The sequence below is a fragment of the Camponotus vicinus genome, unplaced genomic scaffold, assembly GCF_025532165.1.
Source record: "Camponotus vicinus isolate PSW18456_S1 unplaced genomic scaffold, iyCamVici1.0 SCAF_7, whole genome shotgun sequence".
NCBI lineage: Eukaryota > Metazoa > Arthropoda > Insecta > Hymenoptera > Formicidae > Camponotus > Camponotus vicinus.
The window spans coordinates 5,369,513-5,391,396 of NW_028141979.1; the positions used below are offsets into that span (position 1 = coordinate 5,369,513).

Consider the following 21,884-nt stretch of genomic DNA (forward strand, 5'->3'; position numbering starts at 1 on the left):
AAAATAAAATGATATTCCCTTAAAATCGTGCAATTAATTTTTTCACAAAATGTAATCCATGTTTTAAAACGATGATCAGTTGACTTCAACAAGTTGTGTCGAACAATTGGGATTAAAAATGCAGACCTTCTTTCAGAGATACTCACTATACACAAGGAAAAAGATTTTGCAACCGACCACACATGTGTACACATACATACATATATCTCCACTGTGCATATAATCTTAAAACAGGCACAAAGTGACAGCAAAATCCCTCATGAATATTTCTTATAAGCTCCTTGCTACTCTGTGAATTTCACATAGTCTCCATCCATCTCTACTATTTTATAAGTTCAACAACATTTTTTATTGCAGTTTCTTTATTATCTCTTTCCTATTTTTATTCTTTCCAACTAGAATTCCGCTTTATTGTATTGACAACTAAATGTTTCGTTTTAACACGATATAAAAAATTTAAAAATTTATATCATATTCTGCAGCACCCTATGCAAAGGCATATAGCAAAAAATAAGTTTCTATTTCTAATACAAAATTCAGACCGAGAAATAAAAAAGATTTAAATTTATGTGCAAGGTGTTTTCTAAATTTTATTAAGAATAAAGGAAAATACAAAAGGTTTTGCTTCTATTGGAGACACTTTCTCTTACTGAAGTCTCTAACAAAATTTATTTCGACCCGAGTTTTTGCGAATTGCACGCATACGGATATATACACGCACATTCTTCAGCGCGCGCGCACAGAGCCGCAACCACAGAGAGTCATTGCACCGAGGAGAGCCGGATCAATGAGGCCGATTACTCAACTCTCCTCTCGCAGACGCGAGACAGACTGGTCCGGCTCGAGCGCGCCTATTTTCTACGAAAATTGTCGTCGGGAACTTTAGAGAGAGATTGAGCGGAATTGAAAACAGTCCCAATTAAGACAAGATAATTGAACGCATAACAGCTGTCTCGGAAAAACGCGTGGATTTTAAATTTTAATGAAAGGTTACATGTTGCATTACGCGGAGAAAATTAAACGGCACGGATGAATAAAAGTTTATTGAACCATAAATTTTAATACGCAACTCGCGTCTTGTTTTACAATTGAATCACCGTCCTGAATAACTTTAGAATTATTCACATCGTTCCAATAAAAAAAATATATGTTCGATATCTCTTTTTTTCGCCCTTTTTATTTAGATTCGACAAGAATAATTCGTAACGTGAGAAATTATATCGATGAACTGAAATAATTATATCGTTCTAGTGATGTAATCGATACTGATAGACTTTCGAATGATATAATTCGAGTATATCAAAATAATATTCGTAAAACAAGATCGCTTGAGAAAATAATTTTATTAAAATGCTAACTCTGCAAGATTATCCGATAATAATATTGATGAAAAATCTCTAATAATACCGTAAAATCATAATTTTCTATAAAATAATATAATAAAATTGTGCAATAAGTAATGTAAGTGTGTAATATGAAATTGAATAATGTAAAATCAAGCAGAAATATAATTGCAAATTCATTTATCAAAATAACGACAACTTCTGATAAAGAAGAATTATGTAGAAACCAGCAAACTACATCAATGAAAATATCTCTGGTCATAAACTCTTTTGGTCGTTTATAATTATAAAACATTCTGTACAGATAAACGCGTAAAAATTGAAAAGGATGTATACTAATTTTTATCCTTTCATTAATTCAAAGCGAATTAACCGGCACTATTAAAATTTTCAGAATGTCAAAAAAACAAAGATTTCTAGTTTCACTAAATGTTATTTTTCCCAAAAATATCCTATATTGATGACGCGCTTAGAATCCATTTCCTTTCAGAGAGTGACGCTAACGCCGAGATGTATATTTATGATATTGGATGAAGAAGAAAACTGCACCGCGCGCGCACACGAAGGATGCAATTTACGTGAGCTCGTAGCAAAATTGATGCCACGATACTGACAGTCAATATCGAAATCGAAACATCGAAAAGTACCTCGATATATATCTTGAAATCTACATAATATACCCCGGCAAAATCTGCATGCGCAAGTACGTCGGGTGCAATCCAAGTGACGCACATCCTCGTGCGGAGAACCGCACGAGTCTCAATTGCAAAATTGCTCGCAAGTGCAAGGCTGATCCGCAACGCTAACCGCAATTGATGCTTCCCCCGATGTATCAATGTCAAATATTATAATATATAATATGAGACGAGATCGACGTGGAATAATTTTGCGCAGGTTTGCCAAGTTTACCTAAACCGCGATCTACATTTTATATCCGCACTCGATATTCCATCTATTTTAATCATCTTGAACATTTCACTCAAGATCTTTACAAAACTATTAATCAGAATTTTTTATATATATTCGCTTCTCTAATGTATGCACATGGTTATATAAAAACATTTATCAAAATATACTAGAAAAATTAAAGTTAATTTTAAATAAAATCAAAATTATATAAAAAATGTCTAATTTTAATTTAAAAAAAATTTTAAATCTAAAAAAAATAATTTAAAATCTAAAAAAAATTACAAAGCACGCTGCAATTATAAATTCCATTTTATAATCTATATCAAAAAGATAATTGAAAAATCCAGGTTATTGCGAAATTGTGTGTATTATAAAAATCTTTTGCTCTACTCTACATCCATTAAGTTCAATTTAAACCAGGCTCTATAAATTGGCATCTGGACGCAACTGACTCTAACGTTTGACACACACTCGATCCAACGATCAGCGCACTTCGACATGTCGGAAATGCATCTAGCCTTTAAGTGCGGTAACACTCGCACTTCCAAAGGCGATGGCCATTGTGTCGTGATGCTGAGGACCGCTTTACGTTCCATCGACGTAATCGATAAAGGGCGTGCGATTGGCCGACCGATCGAGATTCCGCGCGAGAATATAATAATGGCGAGAGATGACATTGTTTGAAAAGAAAGACCGACGGAAAATGAACGACGTGCTCAAACTTGAAGAGTTCGTCATCTCCGGAAGATTCCTCACGATGTGTATGGTGAGAATTATTGCTTGCTGTTATTTATATTTACAGTATCCTAGCAGTTTAAATTTTTCTTCTTTATTGATCGAAAAATCATACATTTGCGCATTTGCTATTGGATATATTTCATTTAGTGTGCTTTTAAGTTTCGCAATAAGTAAAGCCGATAATGTTTATGACAATTTTCATTGTCGAATTAAATATAAACGATAAAATGAAACACAATTAAAATTAAAATTATTGACTTCGACAATATTGAAGAAATCAAATATTAAAATAAATCAAATATTAAAATAAATGAAAAAACACTCTATTTTCCAATGTTAAAATTAATAATTTATATCTTTATCAATTACTATTGATAATTATTGAATAAATAAAATTTTAACAAGAATATTTTAGATATTTTGATTTCTTTAACAACTTTAATGAATTATTTTATTTAAAATATTATTTTATTTCGATGAATTTTATATATCACTGAAAAAGTATTATGACAATTACTTCACTGTTTATTTCGATCAATTCTAATACTATCGTAAAAATAGATATCGGATAACATTCGAGTCTGTGTTCAATTGCTCGCATAGAGTACGATTTTGAATCTAATCTAACAGATTACAATAATTAGGAGATAAAGCTAAAATGTAACACAAATATATTGTTATTCTTATATAATTTTATCCCATATTATTTGAATTCTAATAAATATTAGATTACAATAATTATGTTGACAATATGAGAATTAATATAATTATTATTTACTTTGACTGATTAAGCATTGACCCATAAAAATGCATTTGCACAAAAAAAGTGATTCTTTTTATATTAATATTATATATGTGTTATAATTATTAACAAGGAATGCTATAATTTAATAAAAGAACATAAGAAAGAAAAAAGGAAAACTTGTATAAAAGATGTTGTAACAAGTTGTAACAATATTTTTAATAAAAGTAGTAAAAATAAAAGATATTTAGATAAAATAATTTTTCTTAAATGCTTTTTCTAAAAAAATAGAAAAGAAATTTCCTATTAGAATTATAAAACATTTGATTTTTTAATCTAATGAAAACTGTTTTGTATTTCCCACAAAAACATGCTTCAAAGTCGCGTAAATCAAGAGTTGCAGTAGAAAAGAAAGAGAGAGAGCAAAAGAATTCGAAAAAGTTGGAAAATTTCAACTAGTCAATCCGCTATCTTTTTTTCTCGTTCGCGCCCTTCTTTCCCTTTTTTCCTTCTTTTTTCCTTTTTTTCTTTCTTTCTCGTCCATTCCGCGTCTTTTCTTCCATCACTCTATCCCTTTCTAGCTACAGCTTGAATTTCTCACGCGTTGTTCTCTCTACGGCAATGTCTAGACTGAAAGATCTTCCACGAGCTACAACCCCGCCATTTCTACCGGCAGACATGCTTTAACGATTCGTTGCTTCTCAATGTTTGCGATGGGTGGACAATCTCAGTGGGGTGCGTGGCCATTGACATCTCGGCGTCGGTAGACACTCGAGAGAAAAAGGCGTTGAACGTCGTCGAGCAACATGTTCATTAACTATATCAATCTTCGATAAACGATAATAAAATTCTATCTTTTTTATCTCCTTTTCAAATTTTTAAAAAGTTTGATACTCCCACTTCCTTGTGACAAATTTCAATTAACTAAAAGTCGGAAAAATTATGTGACATTATTGTTTAAATTAACTTTTATATATAACTACACAGATTTCACTTTTTAGTTTCTATTTTAATTAATAAGATGTTTTATAAAGATTCTCATAAATTATAAGAATCGAAAATATAAAATTAAAATGATAAAATCATGATAGATTAAAGAAATATTAAATACGTTATGCAAAACAATATTAGATTATTAAAATAAAAATTTATCATTATAAAGCTTCACCTTCGATGGCGGAATTGACGATCATATCTCGATATGCAGCGGAAAATAAGATTAGGCAAAAAATTTAAGTAGCTTTAAAAAATTTTTATTCTCTTGATTCATTGACTTATTTATTGATTTATATCCGTATAAAAAATCTATAAAATGCGATATTTTCTACTTTATATATCGTGAAGTACCAGGAATGTCGAAAAATGCGACGAAGTTACTCTACGCGATCAATTAACGAGAATTATTGCTCCTGGATCACGTTGCTGGCCGGAATTTTATTATTAAACAGAAAAGAGATCTCTCGATGAAACAATTATTTGCAACTAGAATATGTGAAGTGACAGTAAAATTTAATTTTGCGTCAAAGAAAAAATCAATTTTTTTCAGAATCGCGCGGATAACTTCCCTGAATAGTAACTTTAGCTTGATGAGATACATATAAGGCGATACCAGTGATAAGATAAAATTCTTGCATTTCATACTTCAAATATAACAGACAAGTAGATTGGATTAATTTAGAGTTGTGTATCGAGTATCATATTTTATGAAAAATACATTTCGTAATAATAATGAAAAATACATTTCGTTACGTGAGTGCTCTGAAACTATTTTGCTTCCTCTCAAATTCAAGCATTTTCAATTACAAAAAATGATGTATTGTTCGGAGTATCAAAAATCATCAGATTTTTCAACTGCAAATTATATCACGGGTTTAAAGCTAATCTATTTTCAAAATCTATTTTGTAAAAATTCTATAAAAATTAATTATTCGCATAAGTTTCAAAATTAGTATAAATCTAACTAAATTGTATCTAACTAAATTCTATCTAACTGATTGCTAAATCTAACCACGGAACGAGTCTCTAGTAAATAAAATATATCATCAATAAATATGACATCTAGATATCACAAAGAGAAAAACAACAAATACTTCGGGTCTATCTCGGATCGAATCATCTATTTTCTAATCATTGTTCAAACATTCGTAAGAAAAACCAAAATCAATCCACAAGAAGATACACATAATCTATTAATTTCAACGCAGTAAAACGCACAACATATAGTTATCTTGTAATATATGTCTTGTATTATTTAAACATAATAATAATTTAAACATGATAATAAATAAAAAATCGGAAACAACATTTTATGTATCATTAATTTATTCGAATTATTAATTTATTTGTAATATGAATTTCTGCCAAAAAGTCCTTTTTTCTTGATTAATGATTCTTTATTTCATTTATACCAATTGTATAACTAATTGTATTGTTGTACTAAGAGCAGCAAAATAATTCCATTATTTTTTTAATATTAATATTATGAGAATAATGGCAAATCATATTTTCAAGAACATGTCAATGCAAGAATTAGAGTTGAACTAGAAATTTTAGCGTAATCTAACGTTTTAAGCATGATTTTTTCTTTTCGTATCATAATAAAAACTTATTACGATTTTTTGCTCATTCATTCGATCGTTTGATCTTGAGGTAGCAGGAGAACTCATAAGAGACAAAGGCCGCGTTTATCTCCGCTCGAGTGTTGGCTTAATGCAGTATAGTCACCCCTTTACTCTTTAAGTGGTAAGGGTGCAAGCGAATACGAGAACTCGATGCTCTTTTGCTTGCGCATTTTCACCGATTCGCAGAATATTCTAAAACGAAATGCGTCATGAGCATTTATTTAATAGGAAATGCATTCCTCCGTTATGACCGTAATGTATTAAACGCAACGAGTAGCTACTAAAAACAAAAAGTTATTATTCATTCATGATTAAAAATAATAATCGACCGAGAAAAATATCAATTATACTCAAGAGTATATAAAAAAACCTAAAAAATTTAAATATTTCTCTCCTCTCTCTCTCTCTCTCTCTCTCCTCTCTCTCTTATTGTTAATAATATATATAATTTGAATGTGATATAAAAAAAAATGTATAAAATATTTTGCCTTTTTTTTTCAAATGATTATTTTACGAGGAAAATATCATAACTCATATTTCAAAAAATGTACTATATTTTTATATTTTTTCTTCTTCTCTAGCATTTTTTAAATAGATATAATCACTATACAAATATTTTGCCAAACAATTTTACAATAATCTCTTTTAAAAACCGTTTAATAAATCTTATCACGTGGAACGTATAAAACCTGTTTCAAATTTAGTAATTGCGCCAAATCGCTGCAAAAAGAAATCCATAATCTTCTCGTCGCAGTCGATTGACGATGACGAAACTCGAAACCACCGGCGATTTTCGCATTTCGTTAGAACCGGTTTTACTAAATGTTACATTGTCTGCGGTTTCTTTGGCCTGAATGCACGAAGATAATAAACTCCACTCGCATGGACATTTGAGAAACGCCGACAGGTATCGCCGGTTGGCGTTTCAAGTAAGCAGTATCGGTTCGTATTTTAAAATCTGGAGCGACGAACCATCGTGATGACGGTTCTGCACGATTCGGATCTCGAAACCGTTACAATAGCGTTATAAATTAAATAACAGCGTAATCGCACTTAATGCGAATAAAATGAACGTACGTAGCCAGATGTACGCGGCAGCGATCTCAACGAGCCGGATCTATTTAACGGCTCGTATTTTCTTGTCCAAGTCGGACAAGTTTTAACTAGTTTTAAAGTCTCGGACAGTTACTGTCCACCGGAATTTCGGGTATCACGTTTATACGAAAACCGATGGGTACAGCTCGTCTATCAGGCTAAATGCGGTACTGCGTAAAATGGGGCTGAACTAACCATGATATATGCTATGCGAAACTTTTTCAATAGCATTCAAGAGTTATCGTTATGCGACGTTATAACATGAAATATTTCAGTTTAATGAGATATTAATAAGTTTTCCTTTTTTCGATTATAGCTCATAATGATCAACGTAGAAAATTTCCAAAATTAAATTTCCAAAATAATAGCTTGATTAAAAAATTTATAAATTATTGCTCTCAGTCAAAATATATAGAATATTAAAAAAGTTTTTTTCTATTTGACACATCATAATGTTGATATCGATATCTATCAGATATATTTAATTATATCAATATCAAACTTTATACTTTATACATATGTTAGAAAAAACGTGTCACGAATAGTAATAAGAAATCTCGAATTAAGAATAAAACTCAATAAAACGTTATGAAATCCAATAAAATTACTTCTTATCAGAAATAATTATTAGTTTTCCTTGGCAATTATTCTTCGCTTTGTACTATGTAATTCGCTTTATTATATACTTTGCTTTGACTGGATTTCCAGCAAAGCCGGATGAAAATGGAATGGCTTCTGCGCGGACAGAAAGAAAAGTAAGAAAGTCGACAAAGAGGTCCGAGTAATTGTTTCGGATACTCTCAAAACTTCACGTATGCTCAAAGTGCCAAGAACGACGGCACCCTTTTCTTTAAAAAAGGACGCCTGCTCCAGGAGTTTAAGGAATAAAATCTCATCATCGCTAGATAAAATTCAGCAAAAATTCGACAAAATAAGCTTTCCCCCAAAAATAGCCGATTAAAAACTTCACGGACTCCGTAAAATAAAAAAAATCGACGAGTTCTCCTGAGGAAAAAATAGCCCCGTAATTTAAAAAAAAGATCATCTTTATTTATCCGACTTCGCTCGGAAGATTCATTTCGCAAGAGTTCCTTCACCCGATACAGTAAACGAAGAAAAATCTAAGAGGAATCTGAAAAGCGAGGCGAATCGAAGGCAAACCTTTCTATAGTCGCTCAATTATTCTTATCGTCGAAACGAATCTCTTCGCGACCGACTCATTCCCGTGGCGTATCTCTTATCATCCCACCGACCTTATCTATTCTCGATTTTCTATTTCGATTTCGAACCTTGATATTATATATTGTCGAGCCAGATTGTGATTGTTCGGTTTTGGTCGCTCAAGAAATTAATTATTTGTACGAACATCGAATGTCAAATTTTAAATGTTTAATTTCGACTGATAATAAATAATCTATCGATTTTTTACCACTCACCATGATACTCGTTATATAAAAATTTTAGATTAATAAATAACATAGCATTAAATATTAATAAAATAAAAATTGGAAAATGCATCAATAGCAATTTTAATTTTTACGAAATCAGACATCAAGTTCATGCTGATTAAATATTTAGGGTATTACCCATGTACACGATCATCTTTTTAATAACTTCCTATACTCAAATGAAAACGGGATATTCCCAATGACAAGTTATTATCAACTTTTATCTGTCAATCACGCGCACGTAATATGTATATTATATATTCGACGATAAATATAATATACATGACTGCACGATAACGAATATCGCAATATTTTCAAGGATTGTGGTGTTTATAAGGAACTGCAGTTATAAAAAATCAACAAGATAAAAAAAATTGAATTATTTGTGTTCAAAATAATATTAAATAATTTATATTAAATTTTCTTAGAAATATCAATTCGATATAAATTACTATTATCTGTGTATATTTTTCAATTAACAAATCGATAAAATTCTGAAAAGCATGAGTGAAAACATAATTACATATATTACGTTGAAATATATATATGTATAAAAAATTCAATTTAATCGATTAATTAAAAATACGATAAATAACATAAGATAAATAAAGATTAATAATCTGTACATACAAAATAGATGCAATTAAGTAAATGTTTTCCAAGGTTTGTTTTTCAATATTATTATGCTTTCACAATCGTTCTGTTTACAGATGTTTAATGTATGTACATCTTGCATAATCAGCGACACGTGTTAGTGCGCTTTTATCTTAAAAAAACATTTAGCAAATGTAAAAATACGTAACCTTTCGCGCGGAAAATTACAAAGTTCATAAAATACTGCAAGAAATCGATATACATACAGAGGCAGAATATCCTACATGCATGTGTACTCATCCTATTATCGAGGCATTCATAAACGCGCATTCGCGATCGTCGGTTCGTTTCGCAAGTGATTTTAACCGTGTGCAAAATAAAATCGGCAAACATTCGAGGTCACTCGAGGCGCGGAATGGAATACAGCTGACACACGCGAAAACAAACCCCCTGCGTCTCCCACATTTCGTAAAAAAGATTAATGCGATAATGCGACTAATATCTTGCATATTCGTGAAGTAACGCTATAAAATTATCGCGTTACGACCGCGAACATGACTGTACCTTACAGCAAAACTCTACTCGAACATTATTTGCGTGATAACTGTCGATGCAGTATCGCGTCATCCACTCGTACATACGTATGTTTTAGCATAATGAAAAAAAAAAGAATAGAAAAAACAGGATTGCGCGAGCGAATCATTTAAATATGGATTTTTCGCGGAACGGAAACGCATTTTTGTCGACGTGCGCTTATCTCCCCTTATTTCCTGTTATTACTCTTCTTAAAAGTCATCGATATCAGTATGCGCTAATTACAAGCTGGCCTTTGTCGCGTTTCCGCCATTGCCATAACAATAGTAGGCAACGGTTAAAAATAATTATTATAAAATTATTTTGAAATATAATATAATATCGAATAATTTCAAGAGATCTAAAACTCTTTCAAAAGCATCAATAACAAATATTATATTTTGATACGAGGAGTATTGTTTAATTAACGCATAAATATAAAATGAATTCCCGTTTAAATAATATCCCATTGTATTATTTTCATTTTATATTCAACAGCCTATCTATTAATTCCGATTCACATCCTATGTAACCTGCTGATTCGAATAATTAATTCAAAATGTACTCTTCGCATATGCAGCCACGTAACGAAGAGATATGTGTTTATTCTACTTCTCCGAGCTACAGAGGATGGCATAACCGGTTCTACCCCCAAGATAAAATCACTCAATGTCAAGAGGTTAACAAAAATCGAAATAAAATTATACAAGCGTGATTTAAAGCGGATATTAAAGAAATCGAAAAACTTCCGTACGAAAACTTTCTGCCTCTCGATATTCCCGACTGGTTTGTCTTATCGCAAGCACGATATTTCATCGACGATATTTCGGCAGGGCATCGTACGCGACTTTCCAAATTGAAGTCCATCGATTGGACTTGGTCGAAGAAGAACCGATGTGGAAACCGAAGATAGCGAGTTCGATTCTCTATCGCGAGTTACTTAGGCAGAAAGGAGATTGTCGCGGAGATTACAATTTCCGTCTTCGACAGCGGAATCTACATCGCGGCCTTCACGGTCACTGAGACAGAGGTGCGCGTCACCACGGCTTACGTCAGCGTATGCGACTGCGTTCCTCTAGAGGAAAGCCAATTATAACCAAGAGTGAATTGTTATCTTGTCTGATAAACAGCGATTATAACTCCGTAATGGCGTATTGTCTACGGAAAGTGAAAGTTTCTGAACAATATTGTTCTGCCTACGATTCTAATAAAAATTTTACAACAGATTTTATGGATCTAATATGTTGTAATTTTTCATTCTAAAAATATATTTTTTAAAAACTCGAAATTTAATATAAAAATTTCATATCACATATCTATAGATTTTATTCTTAAAATTTATATTTTTAAAAAATTATTAAAAAATAAATGAAGCAAATCTATCATTTTTTGCGCATTTTGTATTGTTTTTGAGTGATAAAACGATCAAGCTTGTTTTACAATGTAGATGTAATCAAAATCTAACAATATCGAATCGCTTTTCTACGCGATATATAATTTTCCTACAAATTACAATCCAGGAATTACCATACAACGAATCAAGATAACATGAAGCCTTCTGATGATATAGCGTGTTTGTGGTAAAAAAAAACATGATGAAACAGCATGAGTGAGCAGCAGGAAATGTTTTCATTGTGATTGCAAAAGATACAAAAAATGTGACAGCGATGTATTCAATGTCCATTTCGAAATCAATCGCACTTTCTCGATTTGAATGTGATTAAAAATTTAAATGCCATTAAAAATTCTCAAAAAATTATATCTCTCGATAAAAAAAAAATCGAAATTAATGGATTCGATTGTCCCAAAAATGACGGGAGACTCATTGTCAATCGCATTCATTTGAAATGAGAATCGTGTCGGTGAACGGAACCGAATGAGATAATACAGAGTTCTGTTAGAATTTCAATTTAGAGTTTTATCAGGTTTATGCTATTTAACTCAACGCGTGCAGAGTACGCAGATAAATCTCATATGAGATTGGTCGAAAATGTATTGAGTTCAACTTTCTGTCAATTTCGATTTCAAATGTTATAGCTCAATACGAAAGGTTTCTTTGAGTGTTGTATGTTATCAAAGCAGGGATGTGGATGAATTTATATATATATATATATATATATATATATATATATATATATATATATATATATATATATATATGTATGTATCCTCCTTTCGATTTATAAATAAAAAAAATATTATAAAATATAATATAAAAAATATATATAAATAAAATATATATATAAAATTATTATAATATTTATAATATTATAATAATTTAATATTATAATTATTATTATATATATAAAATATAATATAAAATTGTATAAAAATAATTTCTGGCGAAGATTACGTTTCTCCATCAAATATCGTTATTAAAAATGAAATTAATATCGATAAACAAATTTAGTGAAGACGTTTTCGTGCCAATCGTTAATTACATATTTAACTGTTCTACAGCATTTCTTCTTTAAATATTAATTTCCACTTTTTTTAACTCTCGAATGATTGAAGTAGAATTTATTAATTAAAATATAAAACCGTTTTTCTCATCACAATATCAAATTATTCTATCTTCTATAGAGAACTGAATTCTCTAATTCGAATTTGCATTCAAATTCACTGTAAGTGATAAGGCCAAGGAAATAAATCTCGTGATTCTACTTCAATGTTGTATATTAATTGAGTCACCAGAAACTAAATGGCGTAGATCATTTACTTGATTATTGCCTAGAAGAACGCGCCATTAAATCTCCTGCCTCATCTCGAGAGCATTGTATAATTCACCTTCTCGGTATGACATCAGCCTTGTTTATTCCACGATCTCGTGACTCTGACTTTCAACGAATCGATTAATAAACTCAGTATCATTTTATTTAAATTGTAGTGTATTAATTTAATTTATAAATTTTCATTTATTCGATGCAAAAAGAGGACCATTATATACAGATCAAATTATATTTCGAGATCGAATATTATGTATAAATTGAAATATATTTAAACGCGAATTCATCTTACTTTAACAATCATCAATTGTTCCAATAATCCAATCTCGTGATCTTTTCGTCACAATCGATAAATTAAACGATACCACTCGAGATCATTTAAGGCAATTGTTGGATCGGCAGGCACAGATCTCAGACAAGGATGCTCGCTTGACGCATGCGAAACGAGTTTTTTTTTTCGCAACCGTGCGCGTCTAAGCGTACAGTTGCGAAAACTTATAAAAAAGAGATGAACCCAGAATCCTGTCAGCGGGACTCTGGATTCGCGACACTGACCTTGCCCAAGTAGCGAAAGCCGTAGTCCTCGGCGACCCGCCTGGCCACCTCTTCTCCACCGTCGACGTGTGCGGCCCACTGGTTGGTATACGCGCGTGCTGGACCGCCGAGAGTCAACAGGGCCACGACCGCCAGTCCGAGAATCCGCCGCGTGCACATGATAGCACCTCCGCTACACCGACGATCGCCACCGGCTGCTCCAGTTTCGCCGCCCTCGCGGGCCGCCGCTATCATCCAGCACTATGTGTGTATATATATATATATATCCACCACCAACACCACCGCCACCGTCGCCACCGCTTCCACCGCTTCCCGAGGTAGCAGCGACACAACGGTAACACCGTGCCACCACAAATAACACTACAATCGTCACGACGCACCACGGTTGCCCTGGAATGGAAGTAGGGAGGAATTTACAGCCCCTAGAGACCAACGTGCGTTCCCTCTTCTATTTTCCTCCCACTCTCGGATCCCTCCTGTATCTCAATCTCCGTGGAATCCCCGCTTACACGCGACCCGGGAAGACGCGACCACGCACACACGCGCGCGCACACACACACACACTCGCGTACGTCTCACACTTGCGGACCGACCGCCGGCGACTGACTGAATCGCCGGCAGTGCGTGTCACCCGTTTTAAGAGCCGCTGTTGCGTTGCGAGCCGTTGACTCCTAGTCGCGCTATTGTCCACGTCGACGTCGTTGTGACGTCGTCGTCGTCGTTGTCGTCACCGCCACCGCCACCGCCGCCTTCGATCAACGGGCAGGAGCAGCAGCGGGAGGAGAAGAGGGCGATCGTCAAGTCATGTGGCTGCGGCGGGGATGAGAAGAACGACGAGACGATGATAACGTCGCGAGGATGACCACGAACGGAGATATCCGCCGTCGCGCGCGGTCACTGCGGCGACGATCACGTACGATCTTCCCGATTATCGGATATCCACGCCACGTGGACATCCAACGTGGCCTTGTCTAGCGCCGACCGCACGTTGAAATTCATACGCGGCCGCTTCAAGGAGAACCGCAAGGATCTATCATCGCCTTACCTCGCATCAAGATGTTTCGTTGTCACTCGCTCGGTCCAAGCCAGCTGATCCCAGGTTGCTCCTCCTGATTTTTCCTCTCGATAAGATCGCGTCTCGATTTTCGTCCGATGACTTTCATAATCCCATCCGTCCGATAGACGCTTTCATCTTCCGCAATTTGGGACGAGCATCTGGATCCTCGATCGTCTCCTCGCTCGTCTCCCTTCTCGAGTATTCACGGAATGAAAAAAGCGCGCGCCTCGCTGATGTGAAATTTTTCGCCGACACGTTTCAATGATTCGCCGACTCCTCCTGTCGTCAGCGTTTCGCTCTTCTCGCGTCTATCATGCCTTCAAAGTTCCTTCTCCCGTGTCTTTTTCCTCGGATGTCAGCAAGACGTTTGGTCGAATGATTCTTTTCCCACACATCTCAATCACTCGCCCTTCGTTCTTGTCAAGTGCAAGACTCGTCGTTGCAAAAATACCTTCATGTTCTCTCGTGCATCCTCTCTAATTTTAACATTAACGAGTCGATACTCGGTGAGATCTTTTTTCGAGCAATTTTTTTCTCTTTATCTCTCAATTATTTCGAAAAAAAAACAAGATTCTCACCTTTATTCCTTTTTTAGCGGTTTTTTTTGTCGCCCTTCGCACTTGAATCCGACGATGTTCGGGCAGAATCAAATGAATGGCCAGCCACTCGAAAGAGGTCACGGCGCGTAGCTGACCGAGAGGTCGATCACATCATCGAGCACCGCATCGCTCCCTTGGGCGCACCGCAGGAGACGAACGATGAGGTATCCCGCCAAGGTCCTGACTAAGATATCTCCTTGGTTTAGAATCGTTCTCGAGCTGCAAACGATGTCGACGAAAATTGATTAGTTAAAAGTTTCCGGCAAAACTTTTCGAGCAATTTCTTTTTATACTTCACACGACGAAATTGAGAAGTAACGGAAGATTAGAATCTTTAAAATATCCGACGATAATCATGATAATTAATTTCGCCAAGTAAGTTCTGATACACTATATAGTATACTGCATGTTCGCCAAAAGTCTGAGTTGGTCAGTTTTTGATTTATGAATTTTTATATTAATTCTAACTGTCAAACAACTTTTAAAACTATGATCGATCGAGGGAAAAAATTAGTTTCAAGACACAAAGTTTGCAGTTTAAAAATCTGACACGTGTATGTGGATCCACAATTTTTACATGACAATGAAAAATATATAGGCAAATTATATCCTATGTATCTTCCCGTGTTTCATAATATTCATTCTCCGTTCTTAACGATACGTTACATTATCAAGCACTTTATCGTCACATTATCGTTACATTAAAGGAACATTCAGCCTAATCAGCATTTTCATACAAAAAAATTGGCCGGACAAGTCCACATCAATTTACGATTATTACTACATCATAATAATTTCCCTCTATTCATGATCGAAATTGTACTCGCTATAAATAATGCGACCCGATTTTTTGTTCTAGACTAGAGTTAATTTCTTACACAATAACTCAACAATATTAAGTCAATAAGAATGATATCACGACCGGAAATAAGTCTGCATCGTTATTATATTCTTGATAAAGTTAATTATTAATGTTTATTATCTAATTAATCCGTATTCAAGTATTCGTATAAAGTTCTTATGTAACTTTCGTTACGCTCCATAATTCCTGTATCCAATTATGAACATCGATCTAATCGGATATAATTCAGATTTTTTTAACATACAATTAAAAACTGTTACTCGAAGTAGAGATTATTTTCTGCAATTATATTATATCGTCGGTCAATCGCGTTTATAAAATAAAATTATTCCATATTGTTATGCAACGCATTTTAATAATAACATTATCAATATTATTATTATTATTATTATCTTCGATTGTTAGCAGATATGCGAATAACATTTTTGTATATAAATATGCAAGTGTTACAAAATTTATTATTTAATATACAATATGTAATTTTTCTTTGCATCAAAACAAAGATTCATCTCTTTTGCTTCTGTTCATATCTCGTAGTTTTTGTTATTACAAATTATTTCATATTTTGTTGAGAAATTTTTGACAGAGAACCGTCGAAAATAAACGAAATTTATCCTCGATATCTAAAATCTGCTGTACTATTAATGCATTTGCGATAAATCTCCAATAGTAATATGAGTAATATTCGCGGATCCGCATTATCGTCACGTTCAAAGGACCTTCCGGGCGAGTCAGTTTCCGGAAAAAGGACTGACATTAGTCGATCCAGTCGGTCGGTCGCGTAACGCAGGAATATCCAGCTTGTGCCCCGAGGAAATTGCATTCGCGAGTTGGTCTTCCACCAACCTCATTTCCTCTTTCCCCTTCGTCCTTCCATGGCAGTCACTCGCGTGATAAAGAGAATAGAAAAGGGTTGCTAGAGAAGTGAATTAAATTTAAGCCAACTCGCGTCCTATCCAACTATCCCCTCTTCGCCCCCCCCCTCTCTCTCTCTCTCTCTCTCCTCGTTCCTAATACCATCCTTTCTCACAATCCTCTCGCACTTTGTGTCGGGCTTCTCTTTGTCATTTCATCCTCTTCATAGCCAAGCCGGTGCGACCGACCAACTAGTCGAGACGACAGCAATGGCCTCTTTTTAATTTCGAGATAAAAGAGGGCAAAACTGCCATTCGAGAAAAGCTGGACGGAGGAGACAACGGAGGGTCAATCAAGTCGGTTATAAGTCCCGTTGGAAATAAAGAATATCATCTCCGACAAAAACGGATTCGATCTCTTGACTTAGTGCGGCCAAACGGACGAGAGGCTACCGGACCTTTCGTCAGATGCATAATAATCACCCTCGCTGGAAAATGATATCCACGAACCTATCTTAAATACCGCAAGGCACTTAAATTCTACCTGACTTGACTGCCGACTCGGTCTCGAAGATAATGACTCACGGTGCTTTTATTTCAGCGAAGCAATCAGGAAATCGATAAGGACGAATGGATGAGGACTCTACTCTTTAATGATCTTAATTTCAAGTTTACTCATTAAATATTTAAGCTTAAAAATTTAATTTCGATCAAATTTTTACCGACAAATGTTAATACAAAGTCCATAAATTCATAGAAATTAATGAATATCTTTTAACTGGGATACTATTCAATTTTTGTATTAATTATATATCTCTGTCAATTTTCAGTTAAAAATTTATTTGTGAAATCAATTTTTCGATCATATAAAAATGTTATTTAAAACCTGTTAAACCATTTACATAACTAAGAATAAATTACAAATTTAATAATTTATTATTACGTACATATGTTGTAAAAATTGTCATTTTATATTTACACACAATCAGATGTTATATAAATTTAGTGAATTTTATTTATGCCTGCAATTTTTGATTTGCATTTAATATTTTAATTATACGCATACATTTAATTATGATAGAATGTTATAATAGAAGCGATATATTGGATAGATTTGGATAATTAGTTATGTGGAATAATAGAAAGTAATATACGATTCGAAAACTAAACAATTGGTTTCAGAGAAAAACGGGAGCAACGGCTTATGGATTTTTCCCCAGCTCAGAGTTATAAATATGTATTTATTTGGAAGAGCTACATGTGTATATTCTGCGCTTTTAACACTTTGTTGTCTCACTTTGTTAATTTCGATTGGATTTACTGAAAATTCAACTGCGCGAGTTACAATCCAATTTATATCGCATATTATATAAAACGACAAATAAGAGGAAATAATTATCGCGATAATTCTAACAATTTTTTACCAGAAATAAAATATTTAAAATCCACTTCTTTATCATCATTTCAAAATTCAATAGTATTAATATCTCTACTAATTATTATACTTTTTATGTGAAATGCGATACCATTATTTTATATTCTATACTCGACGTGATAGTAATGAATATATGTTACAAATGGTTATGGTATTGGTAAAAATAAAACGAAAATCGATAGATGCGTGTTAAAAATAATATCGACGAATGGGATACACGAAAAATAATATATCGATTATACGAATTATATAAACAATAACAAAGATATGCGATCGTGTAACGAGGAATTTGTATGTATTTTTTTAGGAAATTTTTGCGATAGGACAAATATACCTATTATATATACAAACATATCTATTTTTCAGTATGCATATTCACTACGCTTTGTTAACGAGAAAGCATCGAAATGAATCCGCCTTTGTCGTATGAAGAGGCTGTCTGGCATATCTCGTTACAGATTTTAGTTCTCGAAACGACAAGGTGATATCATTGACATGCATCTCAATATTACACGTAGCAGTTCCGTATCGTAAAGTGAAACGGCTGTTCTATTGCAAACGATATTATTCCCAGGGTGTAGCTTTGCACATTACAATAATGTATCTCGATTATAAAAATGCAACATCGTCGAAAGTTAACTATCTGGTGTAAATTCTTTGTACAATAAAACTGCAAAAATATTTAAAAAATAGCTACTTTATTAATTTCTCCCCGATACTATACAAGTGTATCAGAACTTGGGCGTTTTGTAAAAGTCTGGATAAATTTAGCTATTTTTTTCTTTTTCTTGAAACTGATCAAAAACAAAATTTTTTGTTACATTCATTATCCGTAAAATCTGATGAAAAAAATAAATCTCGATACGCCGAGGTGAAACAATCCCGTTGAAAGGGAGCGATGCCAAGGTCGTTCTTGTAACAGGAAGCGACTGGGGTCAGAGACTGCGATACGTTTGTATGAGAGTGTAGTGTTCAGTAACGAAAAGTGCAAGCCGAGAGTAAGCAAAAACCGGCTGATTCGATTTCCTCGTTAAGATAGGAAGCCGAATTTACGGGATGTTTCGCGATGTCCGCGTAAAACTACAGAAACTGTAGAAATTTTTCCTTGAACAAACTTTCGCGTAAAAAAATTTAAATCGAAAAGCAATTTTAAAGCTAATTTTAACCGAATTGAATTTTTCCAATTAAACTTTAATTTACGATAGAGAAATTTTTTCTCTCGATAATTTCAAATGACCTTTATTTCGACGAAAATTTAAATTACAATTTAACTACGAGATATTTGATACATATTTAAAGCACTTATGTGAATCTTTAAATTTATCTGGTTGATTTGTTTGATTTAAATAAAATTAAAATATCCAGTTTGATAAAATATCCAGTATTATTAGTGCGATGTCTAGGGACGTGGATAATCGCGAGGAAGGGTCGCGATCTGCGAGGGCGTGATTGGAAACGTTCAGCCTCGGTAAATGCAATCGAACAAAATTACTTCCTCGATCGTGTATGCCGCGAATCTCGAAAAATACACACGCGACCGCAATAAAGAGATTGACATGCGCCAGCATTTTGCAGGCAAATTTATTTTCCGTTGTCCTATATCGGGCATTCGGTAAACATCGCGTTGCAAATTAACATCGCTCCATGAAACTCGGGAACGGTTGCACCTATCTCAAGAGAAACGGATATTTTTTTTTGTTCGATGAACGAATGTTTAATTGGAACATTGTTGATACGTCAGTCCTCGCGAAATATGAGATTTAGGCTGTTACACTATTGTGCAGCGCGTTCACACAAGTGCAGGGAAAAATAAAAATTAATAAGTTGACTGAGGAAAAAATTGAATTTAAAAAAAAATGTTTGCAAAATAAAAATATGAAAGCAAAGCGTTGTGAAATGTTCACATGTGTGAGAATATCGATATCATTGAAAACATCGATATTACAATTGTACGGCTTAATTATTTTTTTAAAACTTGCTTTCTTCTCCTTTTATTAATATATTTATTATTCTTACTATTCGTATATTGCTTTCCATAGCTCGTAATAAAGAATATTGCAGTTTACAATATATTAATATTGACAAAGGACGTAATAAAATATACTGTACATAAAGTATTTGCAACTGTTCTTTATTTCTGCCTTACTACTTTCGTACTTCTTGCTTCTGTTATTTGTAACATCGCTTATTACGAATCTGTAAATCTTTTTCGAAAGGTTCTTAAATATCTCTCATTATTATATTCTTATATTTTAAATTTATGATAACTGCATTGAAAGATATAAAATTAAGATAAAAAATATAATTTCGAAAATAACATTAAAAATAGAAAGTATAGCAGAAAATGCTTTTTATCTCTTTTCATAAAAAATGCACATTCCATTTTATTTTGTTATCTATTATTCTATTTAAAAATCACGAGCAATTTTAAGTATTACAAAAAATTTGAAACATGTTATAAAAAATGTTATAAAAAATGAATTAATTGTCAATATTAATATATTGTAAACTGCAATATTCTTTATTACGAGCTATGGAAAGCAACATACGAATAGTAAGAATAATAAACAGTAACGTATCTTTAAAATTATATAAGCTTACACATATATAGCGCAAACAAAAAAGGAACATATATCATAATAGAGATCAAGTTTAGAAAAGCTAAGCGAAGGATCACATACGTACACATACATGCGGAACAATATATGTATATTTGCACGAAATAGAAGCCTTATCTTTCGTGCGATGATCGACGCACGTGACGCGTGTCTCGTGATTCCGAAGCATCACGTGACGCGGTACGAGACGAGCGCGAGCGACGTAAACAATCCTTATACGAATCGATTCCCACGCGAGCATTTGACCTTCGCATTCCGAAACGGCAGGTAACAATACACGTATATATACACACGTAAAAGCACTTTCTTTCTCGGAGAAATAATTTTCATTTCCTCCACACGTGTACCTGGCTGGAATCGTGACGAGAAACCTTTCGCGATCGTCGCGTCTGAAATCAACGTCACGGCCACCGAGAGAGGCTGTCTAACGGTATCGCGCGAAGTTAGCAGTGGAAGAATCACGTGACTCTCGACCGATCGACACGACGAAATTCGCTCGCCCGCGAGTTATAACAAACAAATATTTACTCACCGTCTTTGCTCTCTCTCTCTCTCTCTCGTCTCGAGAAGTCGTCGCCTGTCGAAGGTTCTCCTCGCTGCGGTTGACGTCTCCTTGGGAAGGAACGCGGAAGAGAACAGAGGATGTGCAGCGGAAAGGGAAGGTACGCGCGGCCGCTACACCCAGGTACCTAAAGACCTAAACCCGCGGCCGAAAGTTCGCGCGAATGCCGCGGTTCGTCGCGTTACGTTTCGTCTCGTTCCCTCGTCGCGTCTGACCGATCACCCACTGCATGTAGATCGTAGGACGACGATCGTCGTCGTTGTCGTGTCGCGCGCGAATAACTACACCGAGCGAACGTCCGGCCGCAATGTCACCTCTACGACGGAGCACGGATGACTGAACGGTAGACGGTCGGTTGCTTCGACTCCGACTGCTCCGCGCCGCTTCCCCCACTCCTCCACTCCTCGCGCCCTCACTCTCTCTCGCTCGCTCGCGCGCGCTTCCTCCCCTCTCTCGCTCCGCTACCCCTCCATCGAGCATTTCGCGCCGACAACTCGATTCACCGTGGTCCATCCCCACCATCCACTATCACGATAGTTCGAAACACCCCCGC

At 34.4% G+C, this 21,884-nt stretch overlaps 1 protein-coding gene across 1 annotated transcript in view; it reads right to left on the reverse strand.

Annotated features, from left to right (window-relative positions):
* LOC145975095 (proprotein convertase subtilisin/kexin type 4-like) overlaps positions 1 to 21,670 on the reverse strand; it is a 205,024-nt gene extending 183,354 nt beyond the window's left edge. Inside the window, exons 1-2 of the mRNA XM_083105253.1 lie at positions 21,302 to 21,670; positions 13,345 to 15,219 (exon numbers count right to left, since the gene is read on the reverse strand). Of these exons, the coding sequence (XP_082961379.1) occupies positions 13,345 to 13,578 (234 nt within the window). The 5' untranslated portion in view covers positions 13,579 to 15,219; positions 21,302 to 21,670. The remainder of the gene's footprint in view (positions 1 to 13,344; positions 15,220 to 21,301) is intronic.
* Between the last annotated feature and the right edge of the window lie 214 nt (positions 21,671 to 21,884).